The sequence below is a fragment of the Engystomops pustulosus genome, chromosome 4 (assembly GCF_040894005.1).
Source record: "Engystomops pustulosus chromosome 4, aEngPut4.maternal, whole genome shotgun sequence".
NCBI classification, from domain to species: Eukaryota; Metazoa; Chordata; class Amphibia; order Anura; family Leptodactylidae; genus Engystomops; species Engystomops pustulosus.
Window position 1 is genome coordinate 42,150,576 of NC_092414.1, and position 14,693 is coordinate 42,165,268.

At 41.7% G+C, this 14,693-nt stretch overlaps 1 protein-coding gene across 5 annotated transcripts in view; it reads left to right on the forward strand.

The window, feature by feature from the left end:
• RUFY1 (RUN and FYVE domain containing 1) overlaps positions 1 to 14,693 on the forward strand; it is a 117,104-nt gene that overhangs the window by 86,744 nt on the left and 15,667 nt on the right. For all 5 annotated transcript variants that reach the window (XM_072145788.1, XM_072145787.1, XM_072145785.1 and 2 more), the window contains one exon: positions 10,228 to 10,322. In XM_072145788.1, the coding sequence (XP_072001889.1) occupies positions 10,228 to 10,322 (95 nt within the window). The remainder of the gene's footprint in view (positions 1 to 10,227; positions 10,323 to 14,693) is intronic.

Genomic DNA, 14,693 nt, shown 5'->3' on the forward strand with positions numbered 1-14,693 from the left:
AGGTCTGACAAGGTGGGCATTCTCTCCTCAATGAGGGAAGATTGTGTGGATATGGGATCTTGCATCAGTACCATAGGAGGAGTGAATGTTCTTAATTGCGGGCTAGTTACAGGCCCTGTATGAGCAGGAATAGGCGCCATCTCAAGATGTGGTATGGTTTGCAGGGAGGAGGTTAAGGGGACTCCAGCCCCGTACTCACAAGAAGGCTTCCGGCCTGGGTCTGCGCTGCAGTGGCTCAAGGGCCCTGGGTCTCCTGTCCCGGTTTTGTGCTGGGTTTCCACGGAGGTATCGACCCGGCTCCTGGTGTGTGTTATGCCCTGGTCTGGAGCTAGTTCCCTTCCCTTTGGTCCCTTGCTGTTTTCTTCCCGCTGGAAGTCGGTGCCTGGCTTGTTGGTGGCAGGTTCTGCCTCTATGACAGAGCCAGCGAAAAGCTGCGTCTGCGGCACTGACCCCGATGGTACCGGGGAGGTGGAGGTCTGATGGATGATCGTGGCTTGCGGCGGGTCTGTAGTCTCGGCGGGTCTGTCGTCTCTTCGCGCCATTTTGACCTCTCCGGCGCGGAGCCTAGAAGAGGCGCACAGCAGCTCAGGATACTCGGAGCTGCGTATGTAGCAGTTGTCCGAGCGGGCTCGGAGGCTGCGAGCCGCGGTGTTGTCGGTGCGCCTGGCCGCGGCGGGGAGCGTGGTGGACGGTGGCGGCCATCTTGGCTCCTCGTGGTCAGCGGCATAAGGTCCATGTTCTCCGGAGTCGAGGCAAAAAAATGGCCATTTCCCTTCCTGGTCGTGGTGATCGTTTGGGGGGTGTTTGTCAGCCCTTTTTTGGTGGGTTTTCCCATGCCCGGGTGCCTGATGGCTATAGATGAAGAGGGTTACACAGCGGAGCTCGGATTCAGTGCGACCTCACTCTTACATGGCTGGCCATGCCCCCACTTTTCTCAATTTTTTATACATTTAGGGGTTTCCTTGATATGCATTACAGTTAGTTTGTGTTTTTAATATTATTTTTAGGAATTTTTATAAACCATTTTATAAATTTTTCATGTTAAATTAGTCAAAGAATTCCATTCAAAACACATAACATAACACATCAAGATTCATTTTTCCAACGACCGAGTTGTGAGCAGTGTGGGAGACCCTAAAATCCAACAAAGCCCTTCTTAAAGATGCTCCTCTTATGACAACACTACTACCTCTTATGACAACATCTAATACAAAGGAAACTGATCTCTAAATCTACATTTACTAACACAAAAGATATTCCTGTGGGCAGGGAACAACTGGCTTTCCCTTTCAGCAACCCATCTCTGGGGAATAGAGAATAGGACAGCGGACTTATTAAGCAGGAAAACACTCTTCCCAAACGGGTGATGCATGAAGCAGGAGCTCTTCAACCACCTCATATCCCTATGGGGACGTCCTTCAATAGACCCATTTGCCACAAGGGAGACTACAAACTGCAGGAATTTTTATTATCTAGACACAAAAGAACCGTATCCGGACTATTTTAGCCACTCTTGGAGCCAGCCACTAGCTTATGCCTTTCCCCCCCAATTCCCTTCATATTGAAGGTACTACAGAAGATCTACCTGGACAAAGCCAGAGTCATCTTAATCTGCCCAAACTGGAAGAAAAGAATCTGGTACCCTCTGCCGAAGCCCATGGCCCTTCACTGATACCATCATTCTTCATCTAAAAACATATCTACTCTATCAGGGAACAATCCTGCATCTAAGACCAGATCCTCTCAATCTGACAGCCTGAATTATGAAAGGAATTTCCTTATATCAAAGGGTCTTTTCTCTAAAGTCGTGGACACCTTAAAGGGAAGTAGGAAACCTATAATTTTTGCCATTCATCACAAGATTTGGAAAAAGTTAGTATCCTTTTGTGGTAATAAGACTCCATCCCAAGATAATCCTAATATTTTTCAGGTATTGGAGTTCCTCCAAGCAGGACTGGAGATGGGACTTTCCGCAAGTAAAGGTCTAGGTTTCCCCCGAAGTGCCTTCCACAATTGCAGTTTTATAGAAAATAGGCTGATAAATAGATTTATAACCGCCTACTTTAGAATCCGACTTCATGTCCTTAACCGTGTCCCTACTTAGGATCTTACCCCTGGTTTCTTATACCCTAACTAATGGCCCCTTTGATCCAGTGAAAGATTCTGACAGAAGCAACATTACTCTTAAGACAGTATTTCTGCTGGCCATAACTTCAGCCCGAAGACTAGGAGAGCCCCAAGCCATCTCCATTCAGGAGTCTTATTTAAGAATCCTAGATGATAGAATTGTGGTAACACTTGACTAAACCTTTCTTCCTAGAGTGGTCTATAACTTCCACAGAAATCAAGAGATCGGCCTTCCATCTTTCTGTGGTAATCCATCCTTCTCCAGGGAAGCCAAGTGGCATACGCTTGATGTAAGGCGCTTCCTATTAAAATACCTCCAATCCTCAGAACCATGGCGTGTGTGTAATAATCTCTTTGTTCAATTTTAGAGATCTAACAAGGGGGGAAATAGGCATACAAGATGACGATTGCTAGATGGCTCAAGATGGCTATTTTCAAATGCTACTTTCTTTCATTCAAGCTGCTTCCTTTAAATCTGAGAGCTTATTCTATGAGAGTCATGTCCACCTTCTGTGTCCACCTCATGTCCTGCAAACATTATAGACTGGACCTTCCAAAAAATAAGGACTTCGCATTCGGAATAAAGGTTTTTCAGTCTTTTATCTCACCCTAAACTTAACTCATTTGATAAATCCCCCAGGTGGCTGTCATGGGGGACGTGGTGGAAATTCAGATTTAGTACCCATCGGTAAATCAGTTTCCACTAGTCCACCAACATATTTTCCCTCCATTTTCATTGTTTTACTAGTCCGTTTTACTGGTGTGTGATGTCAACATACTAAAGAAATACAACTTTGCATCCAATTCCGGGGGGGGGGGGGGGGGTTATTTGGTAGTCACAGGTGGGAGGATGCAGGGAGGGAACTTTGACTTTCCTCCTTCCTGTTCCCACAGAGGTCAAAGCGCATCCTCCAGGTGTCCCGGATGGTGGACTAGTGGAAACAAAATTTTCAAGTTCTGTAAGACAAAAAAAACAGGGTATGGTCTGTGGGCATTCGCTTTAAGATTTAACATTGCTGACTATCGTGTCTTCTTAAGAACGCTGTCTGATTTCCTGTCGATGGGATCTTTCAATTGGATCGCATCCTCAAACGGAAGGTTAGTTTTCCTGGCAATTTTTGTCACATGAACATCAACTTATGAAGTACAATCCCGGATTCTAAGGTTCGTCTTCAATGAAGAAGATATATTTTAAAACTCTTTTTGGAGATTCAAATCCTCTTTCTGGCTCCCTCTACTCGTCCCGATGAGTTTTTAGTGTACCATTAATGGGAAACACTTTTTTTCTTTTCTACTTCTTGTACTTCCATATAACATGAATAGTGGTTTTCTCAAATACTACTTCTATGTGGAGGGTGTCACAGATAGCTTTTAGTAATTGGTCCAGCTCCTCGGAAAAAAGGATGCTTGGATTCCATCTTATCTGATACTGGGATAGAGGATATATCCATATCAATAAAACCTTTGACTGAGGTAGATGCATCCTCTGATTTTAAATCTGAATCTGCAGGGAGGATCATGGTTCTAGCTCTTTTTCAGGGAGGTTCTGGTTGTTTTTGTGCAATAGATTGTACTTACTCCCTAATAAAGGAACGCATTTCATTGTGAATTGGGAATCTTTCATCCCTATACAGGTTATTAATACAGGCACACTGGCTTAGAGTAAAAGCTTGGCAGTTTGCCATTACACATGTTCCACTTTTTCGTTCCTGTCAATAGACCTTGCAGAGTTCAATAACCTAAGTATAATGCATAACATTACAATCCTTCATTACCCGTCAAAAAAGTAAACTGAGGGGAGAGCGCAAGCAATAAGTGATCTCGGAAGGTTTTGCAGGAGTGTCTATTCTGGTCTATTCTACACAGCTGTGACTTACAAGTTATTTTATACCCTCACCATGCGGGCTTTCCTGCTCCCAACTCAGTTCTGCCATTTGATATCACTTCCGAAACTACGACCCAACCAGAAGTGAATCTCGACCGCTGGAGCGCACTGCTTGTCAGTAAGCCGGAAGTGCTGCATGCTGCTCGGATGGCTCACCGGAAGCGCAGACAGAACCAAACCCAGTCACCTGGAAGACGGAGGAAGAACTGCTCCAGGCCTAAAACTGGACAGGTGTAGATAACCAAACCTACTCCATTTAGAAAGCCTTTCCCAACTTCCACCAAAATAGCGAGAGATGAGAGAACTTCAATGCTCCCTTCCCTTTGTATGATAAGAAGACACTGGAGTGCGGATGCTGGGGAGGGGGATATAACATCTCTGCCTCCTGTCCCTACAAAGGTCAAGGGGCATCCTCTAGGTGGGGCCATCATAGGAACGCGATCGTACATAATGTACATATATTTACTTACATATACATAAAGAGCAGAATTATCAATTGTTATTCTGTGGCAAAAAACTTTTAGTTAATAAAATTATCAAGTTAATTTTTTTTTCTTTATAAAATTAGCCGATAAATAACTACAAGTCTAAAAATATAAAAAAATTTTCTTAATAAGAAGTAAAACTGAATTTATTTATGTACAGCGTCATTGCATCACCCTTACCCAGGTTCAGCTACAGATCCAGTGGGTGAATGTACTTTAGCATACTGTAAGCTTAGTCTTTCCTCTAGCTCTTTCTACATTCTTCCTGCAGCTGACAGGCTGGCGGGGGGCTCACTTAAAAAACCTACATCGGGTTCATGATCATCATGATCATGTTGTGTGCGGGTGAGAGTAATATTAATATTCCCCCATTATACTGTATGCAAACACATACATGACATTTTATTTACACATATGCTCTACACACACTTTGTCCCCATGTACACAACTTGAAGACGCAGTCGTGCACTAGCCTGAAAGACGGCAGCCAGCTCACGGCGTCATGGACGTGCATTGTGCACGGACACCAAATGATCATGAAATAACAATGTTTTACCTTGTGCCTCACTGTTTGTGAGCCATGAGGCCACTCTTCTCACTCTCCTCTGGGCTTGCGGCTCACAGAACACCCATGGAGCATTTAAGAGGACCTGCCGCCCAAAAAAAAACTCACTAGGAGCTGACCGCTAATAACCGCGGTCGGTGCTTGCGGCTATTAACCTTTGCGATCGCCATCTTTATGCCGATCGTCGCTCCCCCAAACGTCATCGGGGTGCGGCGATCAGTTTCCATGGTAGCCTCAGGTCTTCGTTTGACCCGAGGCTACCTGGCTTCTGCAGATTCGTTACAATGAGCCAGTGGCTCATTGTAATGAATGACCTGCAAAAATACCATATACTGCAATACAGAAGTATTGCAGTATATGGTACCCTGTCTCCCCTAAAATAAGACATCCCCCGAAAATAAGACCTAGTACAATTTTGCTCCGTCTTAGAAATATAAGGCCTCCCCTGAAAATAAGACCTAGAGGCAGTCATTGCAGCAGCTCCTCCCGCGCCATACATTAGTATTAGGAAATCTTTTAGATACTGCAGAAGGTAGTGACATGGGGAAGAAGTCATGGAAGCTCCCAGGATAAGAAGGGTCATTTATGGAAAGTTCTTTTACTAAACATGAGAGATTGGGCCAATGATTATAATAGAAATGGAGTCACAAGAAATACAGCATGAAATTCTGAGTTTGGAGAGTCATAAGAGAAGTAGATTTTTTGTTCAACGATAAATGTAAATTCTTGTTCTTGGAAAAATAAGAATCCCCTGAAAATAAGATCTAGTGCCTCTTTAGGAGCAAAAATTAATATAAGACACTGTCTTATTTTCGGGGAAACAGGGTAGGAACGATCTGACCATCTAGGGTTAATGTACCCTAGATGGTCTAAGAAATAGTTTAAAAAAAAAAAGTTTAATAAATAGAAAAAATGACATATCACACAGCTCCGTACCCCAAAGTATGAAAAAGTTCTTCGTCAGTTCATCAGATGGCAAAAAAAATTTTTTTCTTTTTTGTACACATTCGTTTTAATTTTTGAAAATGTATTAAAACGCAATAAAACCTATATAAATTTGGCATCACCACGATCGTACCAAACCAAAGAATAAAGCTGAGGTGTTCTTTCGTAAAATCTGAGCTCACAATGTTCCACATTTGGAATTTTTTTCCAGCTTCGAAGTACACGGTATGTTAAAATAAATAAATTACGGGAAAGTAAAATTTGTTACGCACAAAATAAGCCCTCACACAGCTCTGTACACGGAAAAATGAAAAAGTTATGGATTTTTGAAGGTGGAGAGCGAGAAATGAGTAAAAAAACCTTAAGGGGTTAAACCATTTAAATGGGCAATCAGTGTGTGTATAGTTTGAAAATTGGTTTACCGTCCCTTGACGGGAGCCCACGCCCACTGTTTCCTGGATCCCCTGGCTATGCCTCTGTTCCATGTTAATATGTATTGTTTTTTTCTTTAACCCCTTAAGGAGGCAGGGTTTTTCGCTCATTTCTCGCTTTCCACCTCCAAAAATCCATAACTTTTTAATTTTTACGTGTACAGGCTTATTTTGTGTGTAACAAATTTTACTTTCCCGTAATGTTATTTATTTGAACATGCCGTGTACTGCGAAGCTGAAAAAAAATTGCAAATGTGGAAAAATTGAAAAAATTTGAAAACGTTCTTGTGGGCTCAGTTTTTACGACTTTGACTGTGCGCTCCAAATAGCACTTCAGCTTTATTCTTTTGTTCGGTACGATCTCGGTGATACCAAATTTATACAGGTTTTATTGTGTTTTAATACATTTTCAAAAATTAAAAGAAGGTGTACAAAAAAGAAAAAAAAAATTGTCATCTTCTGCTGCTAATAACTTTTTCATACTTTGGTGCACGGAGCTGGGGGAGGAGTCATTTTTTGCGAAATGAGTCGATGTTTTCATTGCTACCATTTTTATTTTTTTTTAAACTTTTATTTTTTCTTTTAACTATTTCTTAGACCATCTAGGGCAGTGATGGCTAACCTTTTAGAGGCCGAGTGCCCAAACTACAGCAAAGACCCGCTTATTTATCGCAAAGTGCCAACACAGAAATGTAACTTGTGATTTATACTCCTTTCTCTGTCACAGTTTTCATTGATACCAGCACCCTGAGGACACCAATAACGCAGAAAATAGTCCCAGATACAGCTGTCACTTTAAAATAGCTCTGTGCACAGCAAGTCCTGGGCTGTCTGGGAGTGCAGGAAGATACCTGGAGTCATCTCTGGTGATGGCCTGAGTGCCCACAGAAAGGGCTCTGAGTGCCACCTCTGGCACCAGTGCCATAGGTTCGCCATCACTGATCTAGGGTATATTAACCCTAGATGGTCAGATCGCTCCTACCATATACTGCTATACTACTGTATTGCAGTATATGGTATTTTTGCAGGTCATTAATTACAATGAGCCACTGGCTCATTGTAACGAATCTGCAGAAGCCAGGTAGCCTCGGGTCAAACGAAGACCTGAGCCTACCATGGCAACCGATCGCCGCACCCCGATGACGTTCGGGGGATCGGCAATCGTAATAAAGATGGCCGTCTTTTAAATGCCGATGGCAATGAAAGGGTTAATAGGGTTATGAGCGGTGGGGGTTTGCTGCAATATGCAACAACCCCCATCATTGTATGAAGAGGACTCAGCCTGTGAGCCCTCTTCATACATTCCCTGTACCTCTGCGCCGTAGAGCTACAGCGCAAAGCGTTAAGGGGTTAAAGGAGTTTTCCAGGCCATAAAACATTTTTGACAATGGTGACCTATAGAGCATGAGTATTTGATTGGTAGGGATCTGGCAACTTTTTTAGCTCTAGCATGCAGTTTGTGTCCCCAAGTGATTAGTAGCCGAAATGTAGAGTTCTTCCTCAGGCAATACGCATTTGGTAGTGAATCAAAAGTGCTAGTTAATATATACAGGTCCATAAGCTTCATATACTGCTATATTAAAATCATTGCCTTGTCCATGTGTCACTCCATTCTCAATCTTATAACTGATGTTGAGCTTATTTCATCATTTATCTGAATTGGCCTCCAATTGGACAACACATTTAATTAGTAAGGTGTTTTCTTATAGCTTAATGTATAAAGTATGTGTACGTGTAAGGAGCTAGCACTCTCAAGGTTTTCTTTTACCAGCCAACTTTGTCCCTCAATGTATATAAAATTCAGCATGTATTTCCTTATTCCGTTTTTTGTTTCTAGCTGAATTTTTTTAGTCATGTTATCTTATGGTTATCCCCTATGAATCATATCTTTCTGTTGTCTCAGGGGGTCACCATCTTGGGTATCAGGTTTTCTGGTTTCTGCAATAGTCTCTTCCCCACTGTAAAGAGAGTGTGTGGTAGACACACACCTGACATTGTCGCTGCTGATAAAGTATGCAACAGGTTCTATTCAGCTCAACGGTCTCCATATGTAATAAGTGCAGGTGGGCCAGACTTCGACTGCAGTGGTACGGTTGAGAACTTTGAAAGTAGAAAAATGACGATTCTCCGGACCAGATGCACTATACAAATGTATTTTTCTTTATTGGTTAATTGTATAAAATTACATACAATATGAAAAAAATGACCAATGTGTAAAAGAGGCTGGCCTATGCGTTTCGGCCACACTCTTAATCATGGCTAACATGGGTATGACTAAGCTTGCAACATAAACCCTCCACCTTTCTTTCTTCATCGATACGTACTTAGGGGGAGGCGTAAGTTTAGCAATCATGTGTCAATTACGACACTCTTGAGTAAAGTTAAAAACGCCCATATTAAAAAAACGTACACAATGGTCAAATGCCTTCTTTTTGTTCCCAACAATATAAACATTGTCATTAGAAAGAAACATCACATAGTTAGAACAATATTTGAAAACAAGTTTCATACCCTTTAAGGGCAGCACACATATACTTGATGTCTCCGAATCTAAGCCACTCAATTCAGAGCATGTAGAGACAGTAAACGAATTCCTTGCTCTGCGCTTGAGTTGTGAGTGGACTCTCCAGAAACATAATTGACCACGGGGCACAGAATATAACTTCAAAAATAGCTGAAAAATTCATTGGAATTAGATTAAAGATAACTATTTAAGTTCATTATTTCTTGGCACAAGAGAACATTAGTTCATGTCTAAAATTCATGCCAGTTGGCAGTCTAAAAGTCTAAAAATCCAATAGGCTTTGAGATCATGCAAAACCTGTGCTCTACCCCACCTCTTACAAGCGGGCGGATTTGTTCAATAGCTATTGCCTCTAAGTTGCCAATGTTACCATCATTATTTACAATGAAATGGAGTGCTGCCCCTGACAAACGCTTTTTTTTTTTTCTTGTCCTGCTGCTGTATTAAATTGAGTTTTGACCAATTCTGGATATTCCTCACATGTTCCAGGAATCTGGGTACACCTCCCATACCTCCCTCCATATTTCAAAATATATTAGTTCAAATAGCTTTTGATGCCAAAGGTATATTTTTCTGAATACGAAAAGATTTTAGTAGGTTTCACCATATCTGCATGTACAGTGTGAACCGCACTTAAAAAACCTTTATGGTGTAGCCAGGTGCGTTTTCCACCCACCTCACCTTCAAAAAGACTCTGTGACACAGCATTACCTATAGTAGGTGATCTTTTGGCTGTTATTTTACAGAATCTGTGCTAGGGTTTCATCATTGTACAAAATTGGTAAGTAATTGTAAATAATCTTTTTTATATTGGAAAATTGCAGGATTACACATGGCACATTATCAATATCATCATGATCAACAATCCCCGATTTGTTCCTACTAAGCATGTCCCTGTGGTTTTACTGTGACACTGCTGTTAAGGCACACTTACATCATGCAATAAGAGTATGGTCTTCTAGATATTTAGGAGGATAGAGAGAGAAGGATAATCGCAATAGTCCCCCAGCAGACATTTTTTTCCATGACTAGTACTGCATCACATGTGTAGCAAGATACGGTAATGAAACTTCTAACTGGAGAAATGATAATGGAAAAATGTCTATTTAGAGCAGAGAAGAGGCCGCATTGCAGGGAAATGTCTCATCCCCTCTTGTATCATGTATATTATACTTTGGTGCATAGAAGAACACATGCTAAAGCTCTGATTTATCAAATAGTTTCTGCTATTAGAACTCTCTTTTTTATTACTTTTTTTCAAATAGGACTTTGACAAGTTGCTTATAGAGAAGACCCAGTTGGCGAAACTCTGTAAAGAACAGGAACAAGCCCTGCAAGAAATGGGCTTTCATCTTAGCCAGTAGGTGTCATTCTATACATGCATAAAGCCCATTGAGAAAATGATGCATACTTTTGCAAATGTTTACAAATGGTGAAAAAATATATATAAAATGATGAAGTGCATATGTATTTGAACCCCTTGGGGGTGCCTGTACCAGCTTTGCACATAGTCCATGCAGAAGCAAATCATCCCCACAGTATGATGATGATGATGCATGCCACCATGCTTCACGGTGGAAATGTTTTGAATAGGGTGATATGCAGTGTTTGCTTTCCTAAGCAAATTAAGGTTGTAATTTGGTTACATTTTGGTCTCCTCTGATCACACACAGAGCCGCACACTGTAAAGGAAGAGGGGTGAACGCTGCTCACCTCTCCGTAGAAAATCGAGTTGCGGACACCTTAACATGTCGAAATATAGGACATGACCTATATTTCGTGCTGCATGGACACGGTGTGGTGAGACAACATGTGCTCACCACACAGTGGCCAGGCACCATTATGTTCCTGTGAATGAGCTCTTATAATGTGGATGACTATACCACCTCTGGAATGACCTGAGCCTCTTGGCTACTTCTCTTTTGCTCTCCATATCTGGGCAGTCAGTTTTGGTGTTTAGCCATGTGTTGTAGATCTTCAAGTTCTTGATGATGGAACGTACACTCAAATAACCCATCCTAGTTCTGAATGAATGAAATATTCTCTTTGAATACTTTGTTCTACACAAAATTGAATGGGGTGACAACAAAATCACAAAAAACATCAATGGAAATCAAATTTATTAACCACTGGAGGCCTGGATTTGGAAAAACACACTACAAGCGGATCCAACTTTGATCCAATGTCCTTAAAACAAGTCAAATGAGGCTCAGTATTGTGTGTTGCCTCCATGTGCCTGTATGACCTCTCTACAACGCCTCGGCATGTTCCTGATGAGGTTGCCGAGGGTCTCCTGAGGGATCTCCTCCCAGACATGGACTATAGCATCTGCCAACTCCTGGACAGTCTGTGGTACGGCCAAGATGTGCTCAAGCGGATTTAGGCCTGAGGAACGAGGGGGGCAGTCCATACCTTCAATGTCTTGATCTTGCAGGAACTGCTGACACACACCAGCTACACACGCATTGTCCTGCGTTAGGAGGAACCCAAGGCCAACAGCACCAGCATATGGTCTCACAAGGGGTCTGAGGATCTCATTTCTCCCAATGGCAGGCTACCTCTGGCGAGCACATGGAGGGCTGTGCTACTACCATCCAAAGAAATGCCCAAATGGACCATTACTGACCCACTGTCAAACAGTCATGTTTGTCATCACTCTCCACTGCGTCTCTAGTCACATCTGTCACGTGCTCAGTGTGAACTAAAAAGTGAACGCCAGGCTTTCCTTTTACCATTTACTGTGTCCTAAGTTTCACTACACACTATAGGAGCTTGGCTTCACCCCCAGATGAAGCTGCGTTATGGCGGCAAAACGGCCATAGGGTACGTAGGGACAGATAGAATATCAGTCTTGTGTCAGTCAGCGTTTAATGTGTAAACTCATAAGTTCAGCGACATAGCTGCGCTCCTATAGTGTGTTGCGCATCTTAGGACACAGTAAATGGAAAGTCTGGCGTTTGCTTTTTAGGAAGGCTCATATGCCTCCTATACTAGTCCTACTACGTTACCAGAGCGCAGCCTATGTATAGACACAACAAACTACAGACTGTGTCCGCCAGTTCCACAGCGAATCTGAACACGGCTCAATAGTGGTTGCTTTGTGCACGGGCTGCTGAACGCTGCTCTTTTGTTCATACAGGCTGGTGTTACCCGAGGTCGAGACCCAGCTTGTATTGACGACACTGTTCTCTGCAGGCGGGGTGCACTTGCCAACGTTATTATAAACAGATGCATTGTATATAACTGTTAGCTCACATACTGTCTATTTTTCAAGCTTTAACATAGAACGCCACTACGATCACAATTAGAACTTTAACAACTTTTCTATTGGAATAGTGTGCACACTTCAATCAGCAGCGTGCAACATTTTTTCCATAAGAGTTTCAATTAACAATATTGTCACACACTTCTACAAAAATAAAACCAAAAACTAGGCTAGAGATGCAATGTTGATTAAAAGAGGACCTGTCACTCTGAAAAATGGCACTAGTAGCTGCTTACTAAAGTAAAAACAAATGCAGCAGTGTTACACCGCTACCGTTACCGGATACCTCCAATAACGATAACAAACACTGCTGCGCTGTGCATTGGAAACGCGGTCTGAGTAAACGCGGTCTCAAAGCGGTCTGATGTACAGGCAGTCCCCGGGTTACATACAAGATAGGGTCTGTAGGTTTGTTCTTAAGTTGTATTTGTATGTAAGTCAGAACTGTATATTTTATCATTGTAATCCCAGACAGAACTTTTTTGGTCTCTGTGACAATTGGATTTTAAAAATGTTGGGTTGTCATAAGAATGAGGATTAACAATAAAGCTTTATTACAGACACCTTTGATAACTGTTATAGCTTTTTTTTTGTAGCCTAGGACTAAAGTACAATAAATTACCAATATCCAGTGATCTGTTTGTAACTAGGGGTCGTAGTGTTCTAAAGTAGGGGACCGCCTATATTCATGAGGGATTGGTCTGAGGCGCTGCCTCTTCCCCGGACATCCCTCTCCATAGGCAATTGCAGTCACCAGCCCTAATCCCGCCTCCTCAAGAATACGCTGGACTGCTTTGAGAGCGGTCCGGCGTTTGTAGTGTACAGTGCCGCAGTGTTTGTTAGCGTTATCGGAGGTGTAACACTGCTGCATCTGTTTTGGCACTAGGAGCTGCTTAATTTAGTATGCAGCTCCTAGTGCCTTTTTTGAGGGTGACAGGTCTTCTTTAATGAAACACAAGAGACATGATGACAAAGAAATAGTTCACAATATTAAACCATACCTTCCTGCATTCCCTTACTTTTTCTGCATGTATTCCCATAAATTAACAAAGCTCCATTTCTGCATATAGGGAGCCTTTTGCCCTATAAGTTTGTCTATATTTTATCTTTTTGTGTACAACATAATTTTTAACTAAAAATAATAAAGGTTATATTTTACTGCCATCATGTCCCTTCTATCATCCCCTCTTCCCTATGCATAATATTTGGAAAACACCAAAAAAACATTAAGTAGAATTTTATCAAATTAGTGTCACTGGAAAATGCTTCTCATTCCCTAAGACCTCACATGGCCATATTAATAAAAAAAAAATTATACCTCATAAAACTATCTCCTTCTCTTCTGCACCACCGAATGTGGAGTGTCTCTGTACTCAGGGGGGGGGGGGGGATAGCATAATGTTATAAGTGTTCTCCTTTCATTTTTTGTGAATGTATACATTTTAGGCCTAAATGAATGTATTTCTAACAAAATTAGACCATTTTGAATTTCACCTCCATTGTTTTGTTACTATGAAGCGCTCAATGGGTAATGGGTCGAGGGGTGCAGTTCTTCAAAGCGAATTAAAAACAAAAATGAAACCCAAAAAATATCAAAACTGAAGTTTCTGTAAAAAAAAATGCAGCTGACACACACCCCAAATGTGGTGGCATCATCCAGAAAATCTACTTTGAAGTGAGCCGTAAATTGGTATAAAGTCAAGGGATCAGGGAGTTTAACACCTGAACACCTGTTAAACTCTCCTCCTCAACTTTATACAACCAATTTACAGCTCACTTCAAGCCCACACTGGGTGTCAAACAAAAATTTTTGGTTGACAATATTGACAATATTCTGGTAGTGGTTTATTAGTCCAACTGGTGATGACGGGTTCCCTTTAAAATAAGGAAAAGTTTAAGGGGTATGAATACTTTTAGTATTGGGACATAGTCGAAGCAGAGTATAGGGTCAGGGGAGAGTCACACCATTTACTCCATACTTTGGTAAATTTCTCAGGGCGCAGCTAAAGACATCTTTACTGTTTTACATTATCTGTTCTTAGGAAAGGTCAATGACTTTGAACAGACATATGGCAATAACCGTGTTCGAAAAGGTTTATTAAAATGATAAATGAATTTTGCCTTCACACCTTCTAATGCAGATCCCTAGCTGCAGAGTCCAGGCATTTCCGGGAACAAGTCCTGTCACCACTGCCTGTTGGAGTAGCTCACAAAGATTCCACCCCAGCCTATATCTCCTCTACATAAAAAAGAAAATGTGATGTTACAATTAATTTACGATTAATGTATGATAAATGAGTCTGTGCACATAAAGAGAGAAAGTGATGTCACCCTTGTTCTCCCTCCACTCTCATGTCTGTATGTAAAGCAGTAAAGCATTGCTAGTGTCTATGCTTTACCTGCTGACAAGCTCTCCTTTTATGTGAGAGAAACAGACATTAGTTACACAAGTACCTGACATGTTCT